The sequence below is a fragment of the Cydia strobilella genome, chromosome 10 (genome assembly GCF_947568885.1).
Source record: "Cydia strobilella chromosome 10, ilCydStro3.1, whole genome shotgun sequence".
Taxonomy (NCBI): Eukaryota; Metazoa; Arthropoda; class Insecta; order Lepidoptera; family Tortricidae; genus Cydia; species Cydia strobilella.
Window position 1 is genome coordinate 5,974,702 of NC_086050.1, and position 13,859 is coordinate 5,988,560.

The 13,859-nt window shown below is 36.4% G+C and overlaps 1 protein-coding gene and 1 pseudogene across 1 annotated transcript; both read left to right on the top strand.

The window, feature by feature from the left end:
- Positions 1–1,541: 1,541 nt before the first annotated feature.
- LOC134744919 (esterase E4-like) lies at positions 1,542–3,888 on the top strand (annotated as a pseudogene).
- A 7,991-nt stretch (positions 3,889–11,879) lies between these two features.
- LOC134744920 (shematrin-like protein 2) lies at positions 11,880–12,290 on the top strand. Its single transcript, XM_063678867.1, has one exon. It carries the CDS (start codon positions 11,880–11,882, stop codon positions 12,228–12,230), a length of 351 nt encoding a protein of 116 aa, XP_063534937.1. The 3' UTR covers positions 12,231–12,290.
- The last annotated feature ends 1,569 nt before the right edge of the window (positions 12,291–13,859 follow it).

Consider the following 13,859-nt stretch of genomic DNA (forward strand, 5'->3'; position numbering starts at 1 on the left):
AGGTGGATAGCGTTTGTAGTGTACAGGAGCGGTATTTGACATGCGTTAAGTGACGTTTCGTGTTGAACTTCAGTTGAATGGAAGAAATCGTGTGTTGTCGAATAGGTAAATTTGACATTAGCAATACACAGTTAGGTGACAACGAAACCAAACCGAACCACGCCGAGTTCAGAGCCATTTTAAACCGTATAGTAGTAAGAAAACAAAGTTGATTTTTGTTGCATAATTTTTTCAATGAATGAGTTTTGGTTGTACCAAATGATACTTTCCACAGTTGATGAACAAATGATTCATTCCACTGTTGAACTGATGTTGAAGCCGAAACTGACAGTTGTGCATCTCGAATAGGGCCCCTTGTGTGTATCTTATCGTCAAAACAGTCGTGTTCGGAATTAAAAAACAAATAATATTTTTGAAAAGAATTTGGTGACAACTGAAAAATGTTTCATTAACTGCTATCTGACTAACGTCCCATATAGCGATATTAAATGTCAATGAATATTTAAGTAGTCATTAGGAAAACGGTTAGAATCATAATATAACGAGGCAGTTGTCGTGGTGGCGTTCATCGAGAAGCTGGTTGTAGCAATGAGTGATTTTTTTCTTCGCGGGCAAATGTTGTAAGCAGGATAATCCAAAATAAAATGAAAATTACACATGTTTTCGTAATTTTTATCTATCACGCCAACTTTAGGACGATAATGGATGACCGTTTCTCCATCCATATAAATCAAAGATAGATATAACTCCGTAATAGATGGACAGTCTAAGGAAAAAACGTGCCTCGAAAATCACGAAAATTTGATTCTCGATCAGATGGCGCCACTAGTTTTGGCCTGCTCTCGTATTGAGGGCGTTGACGGTTTCGTTTGTTATTTATAATTATATCCTCTTTGATACAAATGTAGTCCCCATTATCCTTCCTGTATTAACAATTTCGATTTTGTGAAAATAATTATAAGAGTTAGGAGCAAAAACAAACTCCATACAAATATTATAAAAGCTCCTAAATATTATATTTATTTAAAAAAATCGAAAAAGGTCAAACGAAAGGATATACCTAGGTATGGTTAATATACATTTAACTATGTAACAATATTTTCCATAATGTCAATATCCAGAAAAGGAGAATGGGGACTAAGTTTTTATGAAGAAGCGGTCGTCCGATATCCTCTTAGTAAGGTATTGCTTGGAGTCTGCTCCTACAAATATTATCTAGTTTCCGTTTTTTAAACGTGTAACGATTTAATATACAAAAGCTTTTATTTTGCGCCGCCGCCTCTTAACTGCCGATGTAGCCATGCAGTGGTCAAAAGGGTCTTACCTAAGCAATTACAAAAGCAGCTGTCATATTTAGTCAGGCAGCTCTCGGACTGAAGGAACTGAATTTATTCGACACCGGTCAGATGTCTTTATTTACAAAAAAAAAACTAATGCTAAAACAACAATTCGACGCGACTGTACACACGTCACCAGACTAATACATACTACGACCGCTAGCCGAATAAGCATTAAGCACAGTCAGTGTCACGGTAACTGCCCACAATGCCGCACACCATAATCAAATTATTGTTATTAGTCACCTGTGTAGCTGTGTGTGTTACACAAAATACACAGGATGTAAGGGAATCAAAGGTAGTGCAGACCCCACAGGGGCCCGTGAGGGGATATAAGACGGATGATATCTTCTATTTTTTCGGGATCCCGTATGCCACGGCACCTACTGGAACGCGCAGATTCACCGTAAGTTTCTAAGTTTAAATACTTTGTTCCTTTAATTGTATGCTTGTAAGAAAGTACACACTGGAACTAAGTGGTCTGATACTCATACCGTTGATATTTTCATGTTGGCACAGCAATAAAAGGTTATTTAAGGTGACTCAACAAAAATGGGCTAAAGATGTAAATATACAAATTTACTGTAGTAGGTATGTTTTGTGATCGTTGGTGAATTTGTCATTTAATCATACTCAGTGCTCTTTAATTACCCTCGTCGGTCTCCATAAAAAATGAGCTTAATAACTGGGTATTTCAAATTAATATGGTAGTCAAGTCTACTAGTTTCAAATTAATGTTTTAATTTTAGGCACCGCTTCCAGGACCAGCATGGATAACCCCACTTGAAGCATTCAATGATAAGATAGCTTGTCCGCAAGGCAACGATACAATGCAGGATATGTCTAATTACGACATGCGAGAAGACTGTCTTGTGGCGAACATCTATATGCCCGATACAGAGGAGACTAATCTTCCTGTCGTGGTCTATGTCCATGGAGGAGGTTACCAAATAGGAGCTGGAGCCTATGCGTCACCAAGCCCATTAGTGCGCACCAAAAAAGTAATAGCTGTCACTTTCAACTATCGCTTGGGAGCACACGGATTCCTCTGCCTGGGCACAGAAAATGCTCCCGGTAACGCAGGAATGAAAGACCAAGTCGCGCTGCTTCAATGGGTACAGAAAAACATCGCCAACCTTAGGGAAATCCCAATGAAATCACTATTGCTGGGTACAGCGCAGGCTCGTCATCGGTGGACCTCCTGATGCTCTCCGGGATGACTGAGGGTCTATATAATAAAGTTAATCCGAGAGCGGTGCAAGTGTAGCTTTATGGAGCGTTCAACTTGATCCTGTTCAGAATGCAAAAGATTTTGCTAAGCAGCTTAACTTCACTAACGTTGATGATATCAATAGTTTGGAAGAATTCTACTCAACATTGTCATATGAGACTTTGACGTCGGATCTTTTCTTTGATTCGAAGGATTCAAATCCTATGTTTTCACCTTGTGTTGAGCGTGATACCGGCGTTGAAATGTTCCTAGATGATGCTCCAATTAATATTTTAACACAAGGAAAATACAGAAAAGTACCAGTTCTATATGGATTTGCAAATATGGAAGGTTTATATCGGGTTCCGTGGTTTGAGCAATGGCAAGAATCAATGAATGAAAGATTTTCAGACTTTTTGCCAGCTGATTTACAGTTTAAATACGACGAAGAATACAAATATATCGCTAAAGTTATTAAGGAATTTTATTTTGGTGAAAAAAACACATCGACTGAATCTGTTCAATGGTTTATCTATTACTTCTCTGATTCCTTATTTGCATTTCCTTATTTGAGATCAGTGAAGTTGCAAGTAGCGTGTTGAGGCTGGTAGTTATTCAATATTTCTTTATGAATATTCGTTCTTCAGGCCACACCCCGAATATTTTCCAGAATACGTGAAAAATATCACAGGGGCAGGTCATTTCGCCCAGTCTGAAGCGGTATTGGACTTCGGTGATTATGACAACCTTATTGGTCCTGATGAAGATGAATACAAGAAAATGCAGAACATTATGGTTGAGCTCTGGGTGAACTTTATTACTACGGGGTAAGTGGAATAAATTTCTCTACCTGAACTTAATTTTTTTAGTGCTGGATACCAGTTAACTATATTGCGTTTTCAGTTACTTCAAACTAGCTATAATATTATCTTTGCCTTGCACTCTAACATCAGATCCGTTAATTGACTGTTCGATTCAGAACTTACTCATCACTATAGTCATTTATATCCATTCCTAGTTTTATAAAATCAGATACGAGTTGTTGTTACTCAAAGAAATTTAAAATTAATAACCTAATTTTTCTGTTACAGTAAGCCAGTACCTGAAGGATCAAATCTCCCTTCTTGGCCCCCGGTTGGCGCTAACAGGTCGCCCTATATGTCTCTAGGAGAAGAGATAACGCTCAAAGGGCCTCTCTTGGAGGAACGCGCACTCTTTTGGGATGACATTTACGAGCGTTTCTATAGAACTCCAGTGGCATCATCTACGAACACACTGAAGCGAACTCTAACACAATATTTTTTACTATTCTTTTTTATGTTAAAATTGATCTTAACGTAAAATTATAATTTGCATATCGCACACCGGTGTCTATTAGTTCTTTAATGACTAAACTCACCTATATATATACAAAATGTAACAAAATTTGTGGGGATCTGTTTAAGATACTCGTTATCGTTTTCTTATTAATAAAAAGTAGAAGATTTTTTTTATTACATCCTGACCCAGCTTCGCACGGGTTACACAAAACTTTATTAAATTATACACAAACTTTCTTCAAGAATCACTCAATTTGATAGGTAAAAACCGCATGACAATTCATTCAGTTTTTGAGTTTCTCGCGAGCATACAGACAGGCAGAGGCGGCGGGAGACCTTGTTTTATAACGTGTAGGATTACCACTAAACAGAAACTATAGACCACTGAAATTATGGCGCGCCACGCGAAACTTGCTACGGCAGGTATGGCCATCGCGCGGGTTTTACCTTAATAATTCTGAAAATATACCTTTGTTTAAAATATTGCTCGTCCCGTCCCTAGGCTATCAATAGCTATTTGACACTTAAAAATTGCTGTGATAAAATTCATTGTTTCAAGTGGGCTATTTTGTGTTATGTATCTAAAGAAAATTAAATTCATCATCTTCCTCGCGTTATCCCGGCCTTTTTTGCCACGGCTCATGGGAGCCTGGGGTCCGCTTGGCAACTAATCCCAAGAATTAGCGTAGGCACTAGTTTTTACGAATGCGACTGCCATCTGACCTTTCAACCCAGAGGGGAAACTAGGCCTTGTTGGGATTAGTCCGGTTTCCTCACGATGTTTTTCCGTTACCGAAAAGCGACTCGTAAATATCAAATGATATTTCGTACATAAGTTCCGAAAAACTCATTTGGTACGAGCCGGGGTTTGAACCCGCGACCTCCGGATTGCAAGTCGCACGCTCCTACCGCCAGGCCACCAGCGCTCACTGCAAGGTACGATACCTACGTGTTTTTTTATTTCACCTGCAAACCAATTTTTCATTCATCGGTGAAAATCCGGTACTAATATGGAAGAGTGATAGAGAGACACAAAGCGTTTAAACTCAAATTGAGAAACCTTTTGTTGGATAACCCTCTGTACTTACTCTATAAATGAGTTCATGGAATTGAATTTGTAATGATATATATGTAATTTTATTTATAATTCAAATGATTTATTGTATTTTAAAACTGCCATTTTACTTCTTTTGCTATATTTTATTTTTGTTTAATATTTTAATGATGATTTTAAATTGCTTAGATTGATATAAATTTTTGACACGTTTTTGTTTATACATACTTATATGACTATGGATTATATAGTCTCCATGTATATGACGATCCTTATTTAATTGGGAGATATATATTTTTTTGTTGTAAAGTATGTAATGTTTATGATCGTCAAACATATAATAAGAAGATAAGCATAATTTTGACATTTATGCAAATTTATAGCGTAATTTTTATCCGGAAATAAATCTAAATCATTTCAAAATATCAAATATAAAAGTAGCGAATTCCAAAAAATATCAAATCTAAAAATAGCGAATTATAAACAGTCGTAAGTGTAATTACTACGGCTGAAAGCTAAAAGAATATTTTACTGAAATAACGAAATTGCGAAGAGACGTAAAACACAAATAAGTACATATAGATGTATATTTTCTTCATGTTACACAAAGAGCGAATAAGTTTTACTTGCAAAGAAAGTTTTCCCAACTTTTCGGAATCCTCTAACGCTACTTTTCAGTGGACACTATAATAATGCCACTTGTACTTGTGTAACTTAATGGAAAATAGAAGGAATAAATGGGAACACATTTTGTCCTAGTGGAATCAATGATGCTGTGATTCAGAGTAAAAATAAATAAAATTCCTGGGAATCCTAAGAACTTATGAAAAACAAATGGCATCGTAAATACATCGTACTCGAGCATTGATCTGATACAGACTGATAGGTATAAGGATTTTACACGTTTAACTTCCATCCCGCACCTACCTTCAAAATGCAAATATTAGATAAACCCAGAAACACACAATCGGATAGAATAGAAATAGAAAACAATTTGTCTGCTTGGAATGATCATGATGATTGATAAAATCTTTCCTATGTACTCCCTTGGGCCTTAAACTGTCTCCATAGTACCTTTTCATCTACAGTAGTGTGCAATATGTATAGATCGAGACTAGGTAACTAGAGCCGCCACAGATGGATGTATATGTTACGGGTAATGTTAGAAGTTATTATACTTATCGTGCGTCACTTCCGAAAAACTAATCGGTACGAGCCGAGGTGTGAACCCGCCATCCGGATTGTGAGTCGCGCGCCCTTAGGGCTAGGCCACCAACGCTTCACACGTGTGCGTCCATCCTTAACTCAAATTAAAATGTCGAAGGTTACCACATGTTTCGGGTGCCGGCCCGTGCATGCGAAATCGGAATATTTTAATGCACTGCTGCACATACAGTGCGGAAAACAGAACAAAATTAATTTTGCTTGCCGTCATGATAGAGCAGTAAATCTAAAGTGACGTTGATTAATAATTGAGTAGACATAATAGAATTCCATATTACGGACATGAATTACTCCCCAAATCTGTTGTCAAATGACAAAAATGGAGCTTTGTTTTAATGACGTTCTTTATAAATATTTTCTGTAATATTTGTTACTTGTAACAAAACGGTATATTACGTAAACTCACGTGACGAAAAATAATCTATCAGTGAGGAAAGCTACATGACGTGCTGCAATGTGAAAGCGAAGAAATATAAGACTGTGATTGTTTTTATCTTGTATATTTTAGTTTAAGCTATAATATGCATGTTATTTATAAAATTGTAATTTATTTTAGTAGCTTGTAAGTTATATTTCCGACATGATTTTAAAATTGTTATGGAATAAATTATCTTATCTTATCTTATCTCTTATCTTAAAGAGGTCTTAGAAGGTCATGACTCAATTTTTAATTAATGATAAAATATTGAATCAATTCATCATTGATAAAAAATTGAGGAAACTGATAATGCACAAATGCATTTTTTTATAACAATCAATTTCATTTTTATCTAATAATTAAAGGCACCAGATAAGTCACAATCAAAGAAAATATTTTTATATCCTAATTATCAATTTATGCAACAGCAACTAATCCCTAGTAAAATAATATAATACTTATTAATATGAAAAATGCGAAAGTAACATGTCTGTCTGTTACCTCTTCACGTTTATTCCGCTGGACCGTTTAATTTAGATGAAATTTGGTATGAAGATAGTTTACGGCGCGATAAAGGACATATGATTATTGTTGTGCAGTTCGTATTGTCGGCAATCCCGTACTTACTAACGGCTTAGAACCTCTTAGTCTTCGGAGAGACGTTGGCTCTCTTTGCATGTTCTAATGTTCCGAAGAACTTTTTGATCTGGTGCCTATGTCTCGTTTCTATCACCGCACCTCCCGCCAAAGGAGCAAAGCTCATCCACTCTTCTCAGACACAGGGCACACCAAGAATAAGCGGGCATCTCGCTCGTTTCTTCCCAGAACGTGCAGAATGTGGAATGAGTTGCCTCCTGAGGTATTTCCTTTGTGCTACGACATGGGATTCTTCAAGTGGCTCCTGTGATGTTGCTTATGTCCATGGGCGACGATGACTGCTTCCCATCAGGCGGCTCGTCTGCTCGTTTGCTGATTATCACATTAAAAAAAAATATATGATAGTTTTTATCAACCATAACCATCATCACCCCTCGCAGACGAAGCCGCAGGCAAAAGCTTAGTTACCTATTAAGTCAATTAGTTACATTACACTGCCTGAATAAATATTATTAGTGCATATTTTAGAATTATTAGATACGTATGACTACGAATGTAGTAAACTGCAGTTGCGTTGAACCCATACTGAACAGAATCACGAATAGGAAGAATCCCGATTGCGTTAAAATATAGACTGTGTCTAATTACGAATGAAGTAAACTGCGGTTGCGTTGAACTTATACTGTACAGCATTACGAATAGGAAGAATCCCGAGTGCGTTAAAATATCGACTGTGTAGAATTACGAATGGAGTAAACTGCAGTTGCGATAAACTCATTTGGTGTAGAATAGCGAATAGAAAGAATCCCGATTGCGTCAAAATGTAGACTGTGTAGAATTACGATACAATACAATACAATAATTTTTATTTGCAAAAAAAGGGTAACGTTTACAGGTCTTAATGTAAGTAAAAAGTAGTTTGTTTCACTTTTTCAGCTGTGTACAACAGCATGAATGAATGTGTGCAGCGAATGTAGTAAACTGCAGTTGTGTGGAATCCATATTGTATGGGGATCACGAAAAGGAAGAATCGCGTTTGTGTTATCCATCACATACCTAATCCGTTTTCTCATCTAAAATAAGAAAATTTATAATATCAATATTTTTTTAAGTCGTTTTAGCATAATAACCAACGAATCTAATAATTTAGCAGACGATTTCCATCTTTGATTTACTGCCGGCCACCGGGTGATAGTGTACCCACCTCCTGTTGCACAGTGAGTCAATTCCCATTTTTCATTAAACGCATTACTGCAGGCACGAAACGAAACTAGAACAGGCCGCACAGCGCACAGCGGCCACTAGGTCCCGGCTAGCTCCCGGGATTTCTAGACGCTCTGATCATTGGTAAAGGACGTCTCGAGCTTCTTCTAGTCACCCAGACCTATCCTAACTCAGTTTTCTGATAGCAGTTCGATTATTTAAGGGTCGCAGTTCTAACCTAACCTAACCTACTTTTTTAGTCGCAGTTCGGTTTTGTAAGGGGTGCAGTTCTAACCTAACCTAACCTGCTTTCTTGTTGCTGTCCAGTTCTGTAAGGATCGCAGTTTTAACCTAAACCAACCCACCCACCACCCGGCTCGGCGTACGGGCCAGTCGGTTACATAATGTTTGTAAACAGTGTCGTTAATGTTGTGCAGAAATAGAAATGCAAGGTGTTTGTGTATGCCGATGACATGGGCCTATTTTATTTATCAAAATATTAATGAGGCTCTGAAATGGGCACATGACAATGGTTTTGAAGTAAAAAGAAACGAAGTGCCTAAATATATACTCTTTATATAACAGAATCGCAAAAAAGTGGATTATACACAGATTGGCATAGACATAGACATAGACATAATTTATTGGTAATAAGGTATTACAGGTCACAATTTTTGTTACTTATTTCTACACATCTTACATCTTTTAATTATATCACAAATAAATATATTTTTTTATTAAACAACATACATACATACATAGTAGGACATAACTACTTATGACTGTTTGCATAGCAATAAATTCAACTGTGAGTGTGCCTTTATTGAATTTCGGTGAAATGGCATTTAGGTCAACTAAATCATCGGTATTCAACGTGTATGTAAAACAAAACATATACCTTATAAATGTTTGGTTAACCGTTTTCGATCAAGAAAAAATCGATTAAAAAAATCGTTAAATCGACAAGGTACCGGGCAAAGGCCTCCTCCCTAGACATCCAATTTTCCCTATTAAATGCCGTCCAGCTAGTCCCACCTCTGTATGTGGGTGCATACGTCGTCCATGGCCTGCCCAGTTAATATTATATATAACGAATCGTCTTAATTGTCGGCGATAAATCTTATATAAAAAAAAGTTTTTTTTTAATATTCAGGTGACTTTAAGATATGTCCCAATCCCAAGTAATACGACCATATAAAAAACTGTTCACAATTCTGACTAAAATTGTTTTACAAAATTTAATTATAAATTGTATATGTAAGATATGCAAATTAAAATTAAATGACAAAGTAACTGTAAAGATAGCCTGCATCGGTAAGTACTTCTTAACTATTTATTTAATATTGTAAGAAGCTATAATTATATTAACATTAATTTTGTTTGTATGTATCTATTTATAACTTACTCGTATATGTAGTCACGCAACATGCAAAACTTCCAGTAAATATGAATGAATGACTGAATAAAAACTTTACGTAGCCTCCAACCCTCAAATTGACCCTTAAATAACAACAGTTATGTTACAAGGATGCGAAATGTTAATTCCTGATGCAACACGCCACGCTCAGGATGCGTTATGCCGTTCCAGCGCGTATAAAAACGCGGACCGCCTGAAATCGGCACACTTCGTCTAACGAACAAAATGAATACCTACGTTGCTGTGAGTATTATAGTTTTTTTTATACATAGTGTGACGTCAACTGAAAAATTCAGATATATGATTGTCATTGTTTATATTTATTTTCTGTCAGAAAAAGTGTACTGCGGAAGTGCCTTTTAATGTAAAGATGTGAAAAGCAATAGCTGTAATTTTAAACCAACTGTTTTCGCTTTTCAGCCTGTGATAAACATTTCCTTTTAAAATATTTTATTACGTGAGCTTGTGTCAGTTGTCGTATCCAATCAAGCCGTTATTTTTCAGCCAATATTATTATTGGGCTAACTTGATTGCTTTCACTTCGAATATTGAAAAATATATTTTATAGTCCAATCAATGTTATTTGTTTTATAATCGCTACCTTTTATTATATTTTTGGGTTATTTGAATGTAGTGTAGATATGAGAGACGGTTGTGTTCTTATTATGTCATGTTGTCAACGGTAATAGTAGTTTTAAAACCAAATGGTTTAGCCGACATTTATGAATAATGTTGCGATGAATTGTGGTCATAGCAACCCCTAGTATTTGTAAGTATAATTAAGTCTAAATTTGAAGAAGGTGACTCGTTTTTACAATGCTTCACTTAAAAAACTTCCGAGTCTTTTGAGTTCAAAAATGGAGTCGTTTATCAAGTCTTTTTTAAGCGCAACTCTATATGTCTAAGAGCCTCTGAATAAAGACTCAGTCAACAATTTTGTCGGTTTTATATAAATTTACAGTAAAGAAAATTAACCGTCTAGTATTGTATGATTTGTGTAACTCATGAAACTTATGTAAAGACAATATGCTTTTGTAAAACATAGAGTTGTCTGAAATTAACTCACGTTTCGAATTAATAATAATTAAAGTATGAAAAACTGAGTCGTCATATGCAGAGGACCCAAAAAACTCGATTTAAGGTCCTAACCAACACTAATAAATAATACCTAATAACCCCGGTTAGACTAAATTTTTCTTATAAGAATTTTTTTTTCACATTTCCGCAAAAAGTAAGTACTGTTTATAATGGGCCAATGATTTATTTTAAACTTGTATTTATAAAACTTTAAACTCGCGTTTTGTACACATAATTAATGTCATTAACGGGTCTAACGCGATTAAATTTCATTATTGTAACTTTTCTCCGACGTTTCAGTTAGGTTGCACTAGCTGTGGTCACGGAAGACTGACGTCACAGCAAAATGTCAATTGAGATATTTAATCGCGTTAGACCCGGTAATGAAATTAAACTCGTATTTGTTGCAGTTGACTTGCCTGCTGGCTGTGGTTGGCATGAGCCACGGCAGTGCCATTGGCGCCGCGGGTCTCGGCTATGGTAATATATTATTTTATGATTATGGGTACATAGTAACTTATGAGTGGGGTAGGTATGTGGGCGTTTTTTATTGTTGTAAGTTCGTGTATTCTTACGATTCTCAGAATTAAAAAACATTATGAGAGTCACGAGCATTATTGATTCTAATACAAAAAAAACTGTCCCAATTTATTCTTTTACTTCTTGTAGAATCGTATTATAATTAAAATTTCTGGAAATCCTAAGTGCACTGTGCACTTACAACAATATTTATACAAAAAACGCGTATGTAATAGTATATTGCCCATTCCTTATTCACTGGCATATATTTTTAAATCCTTCTCTAGCAAAGCCAAAAGAATCAGTTATAATTAAAGCAGTGTACCTTCGTATGTTTATATTTGTAATAAACACTTTATTACATAAAACAAGCTGAACATTTCCACCATGGAGTAAAAACTACTAAGCCCAATTTAATAAATAAGATTTCAACTGTACATGTTTGTAGGTACATGTATAGGTACATTTATAACTAGTCAGTATCCAAAAAGGATAAGATTTAATATGGTATATGTTTTAGGTTTGGGTGGTTTGGGTGGTTTAGGCTGGGGAGGCCTCGGCTGGGGCGCGCCCATCGTCAGCGCACCCATCTACTCGTACAGCGCGCCAATCCTGGCTCCCGCCGCCGTCTCCACCGCCAACCTTATCAAAGCATCGCCCATGCCCGTTGTCAAGACCTACTCCGCTCCCATCATCACCAGCCCCGTCATCAGCACCGTAGGCCTCGGTGGTTGGGGCGGCTACGGCCTCGGCGGTCTTGGCTACGGCGGACTCGGCGGTAAAGGCATGTGGTCTGGAGTCCCTGTCAACACCTGGGGCTACGGTCTCGGCGGCAAGGGTCTCGGCTGGCATTAAATGATGACGAAGTGTTTCTTTCTATCTCTCTTCGCCGCCACACTTCAATAAAGCATTCACACTACATATTCTGTTTTTCTTTTACTCCTTTTGTTTTTGATGCCACCAAACGCAACTACGACTTAATACGTATTGAAGATAGAAATACAAAAAGAGAGCGAACTATAAGAGTATTTCATGAAAACCATAGAAGAATGTAGACAAAAAAAATGGTTGTCTGTAAAGTCGGTTTACGGTCAATCATTTTGCGCGATAACGTCATGTCACGTTACCATGGAAATCTGTCCACAACGTGGCCGTAACGTTACCATGGAGATCTGTCCAGAATGTGACACTTTTTCGTGTATGCTACCGGTGTTCATCGATCTATAAGACGTTATCACGTCAAAATACATTGGTTGCTCAAACAATAATGTATATATTTTTTTTAATCCATCTAAATATTTTTACTTTTATAACATGTACTTGATGAAAACGGAAGCTGAATGTAATGAACGCAATGGAATCGAAATAATCTCATTGCTGGGAGGAAAAATCAGTTCAAAAATTATTGTCATAGATATTTTTTTATTTTATCCCAAAGAGTACCCGTCCGCTCTAACATTCTTTAATCAAGAAAAAACATTTTGTATATTTCACTTCCTAATACCTGTGTTGTTATGAATGTTTTCATGAAATTCATCCCGATGTGATGGAATGGATGTCTTCAGTACAAAAAAAGTAATAATAATCGTAAACATTTAGGAGTAACTACAGGATTAAATAAATTGAGGTAAGTAAAATATGATGCACACATTGGTTATTTATCCTCTGATAAATTACCTAAATAAACGCAGTGCATTTTAAATACGTTCCAGCATTGTTGATATAGATAATTGAATATAACCAGACTATTCAAATATATTGAACTATTATTACTAACGTATAGAACCGGCACAGAGAACCAGTATTTTGCGCTATGAGTTGATGTTGTTTTGACATCAAACCATAGAAGCGGAGCGTGAATCTCACGACCTAAACCTTACGACGTTTTGGTCGCGTGGTACAGGCTGTGTTACCACCTAAAAGTATATAACATATACCTATTCGATTTGGTGAGACTGAATTTACTAGTAATATCATATTCTAGTATAACATGCACATACAATTTTAAAAACATTGTAACATATATAGTCAAGTACCTACTAGTGATTACGGAAAATAGAATCATGTGGTTATTTATAATTTAAGATATCGAAACCGTTTGGCATCGCGCTTCCTCGCCGGCAAAACGTTGAATATTGAACAGTATCTAATCAACTAAATTACCCCGCACTGAAGCAATCAATTCATTACAGCGTTGCTATTAACTACATTTTTAGTGCAAATGCAACAATCATTATATTCACCTCGGAGATTTGATGCATCCTTTAAAATTTAAGTCATATTCATATAAATAATAGGTATGCAAATTTTAAGTAATACAGTAGGCGCTCGGTAATCCGGCACCCCCCTATGCCGGATTAGTGGATTTGTATGGGAAATAAAAGCATAAAAGAAACACATGGCCCTACCGGACAAATTATGCAACCGCTCTGTTGCATAATTTCGGCGTTCGGCTGTGTATTAACTATTGGATTTATAGTGCGT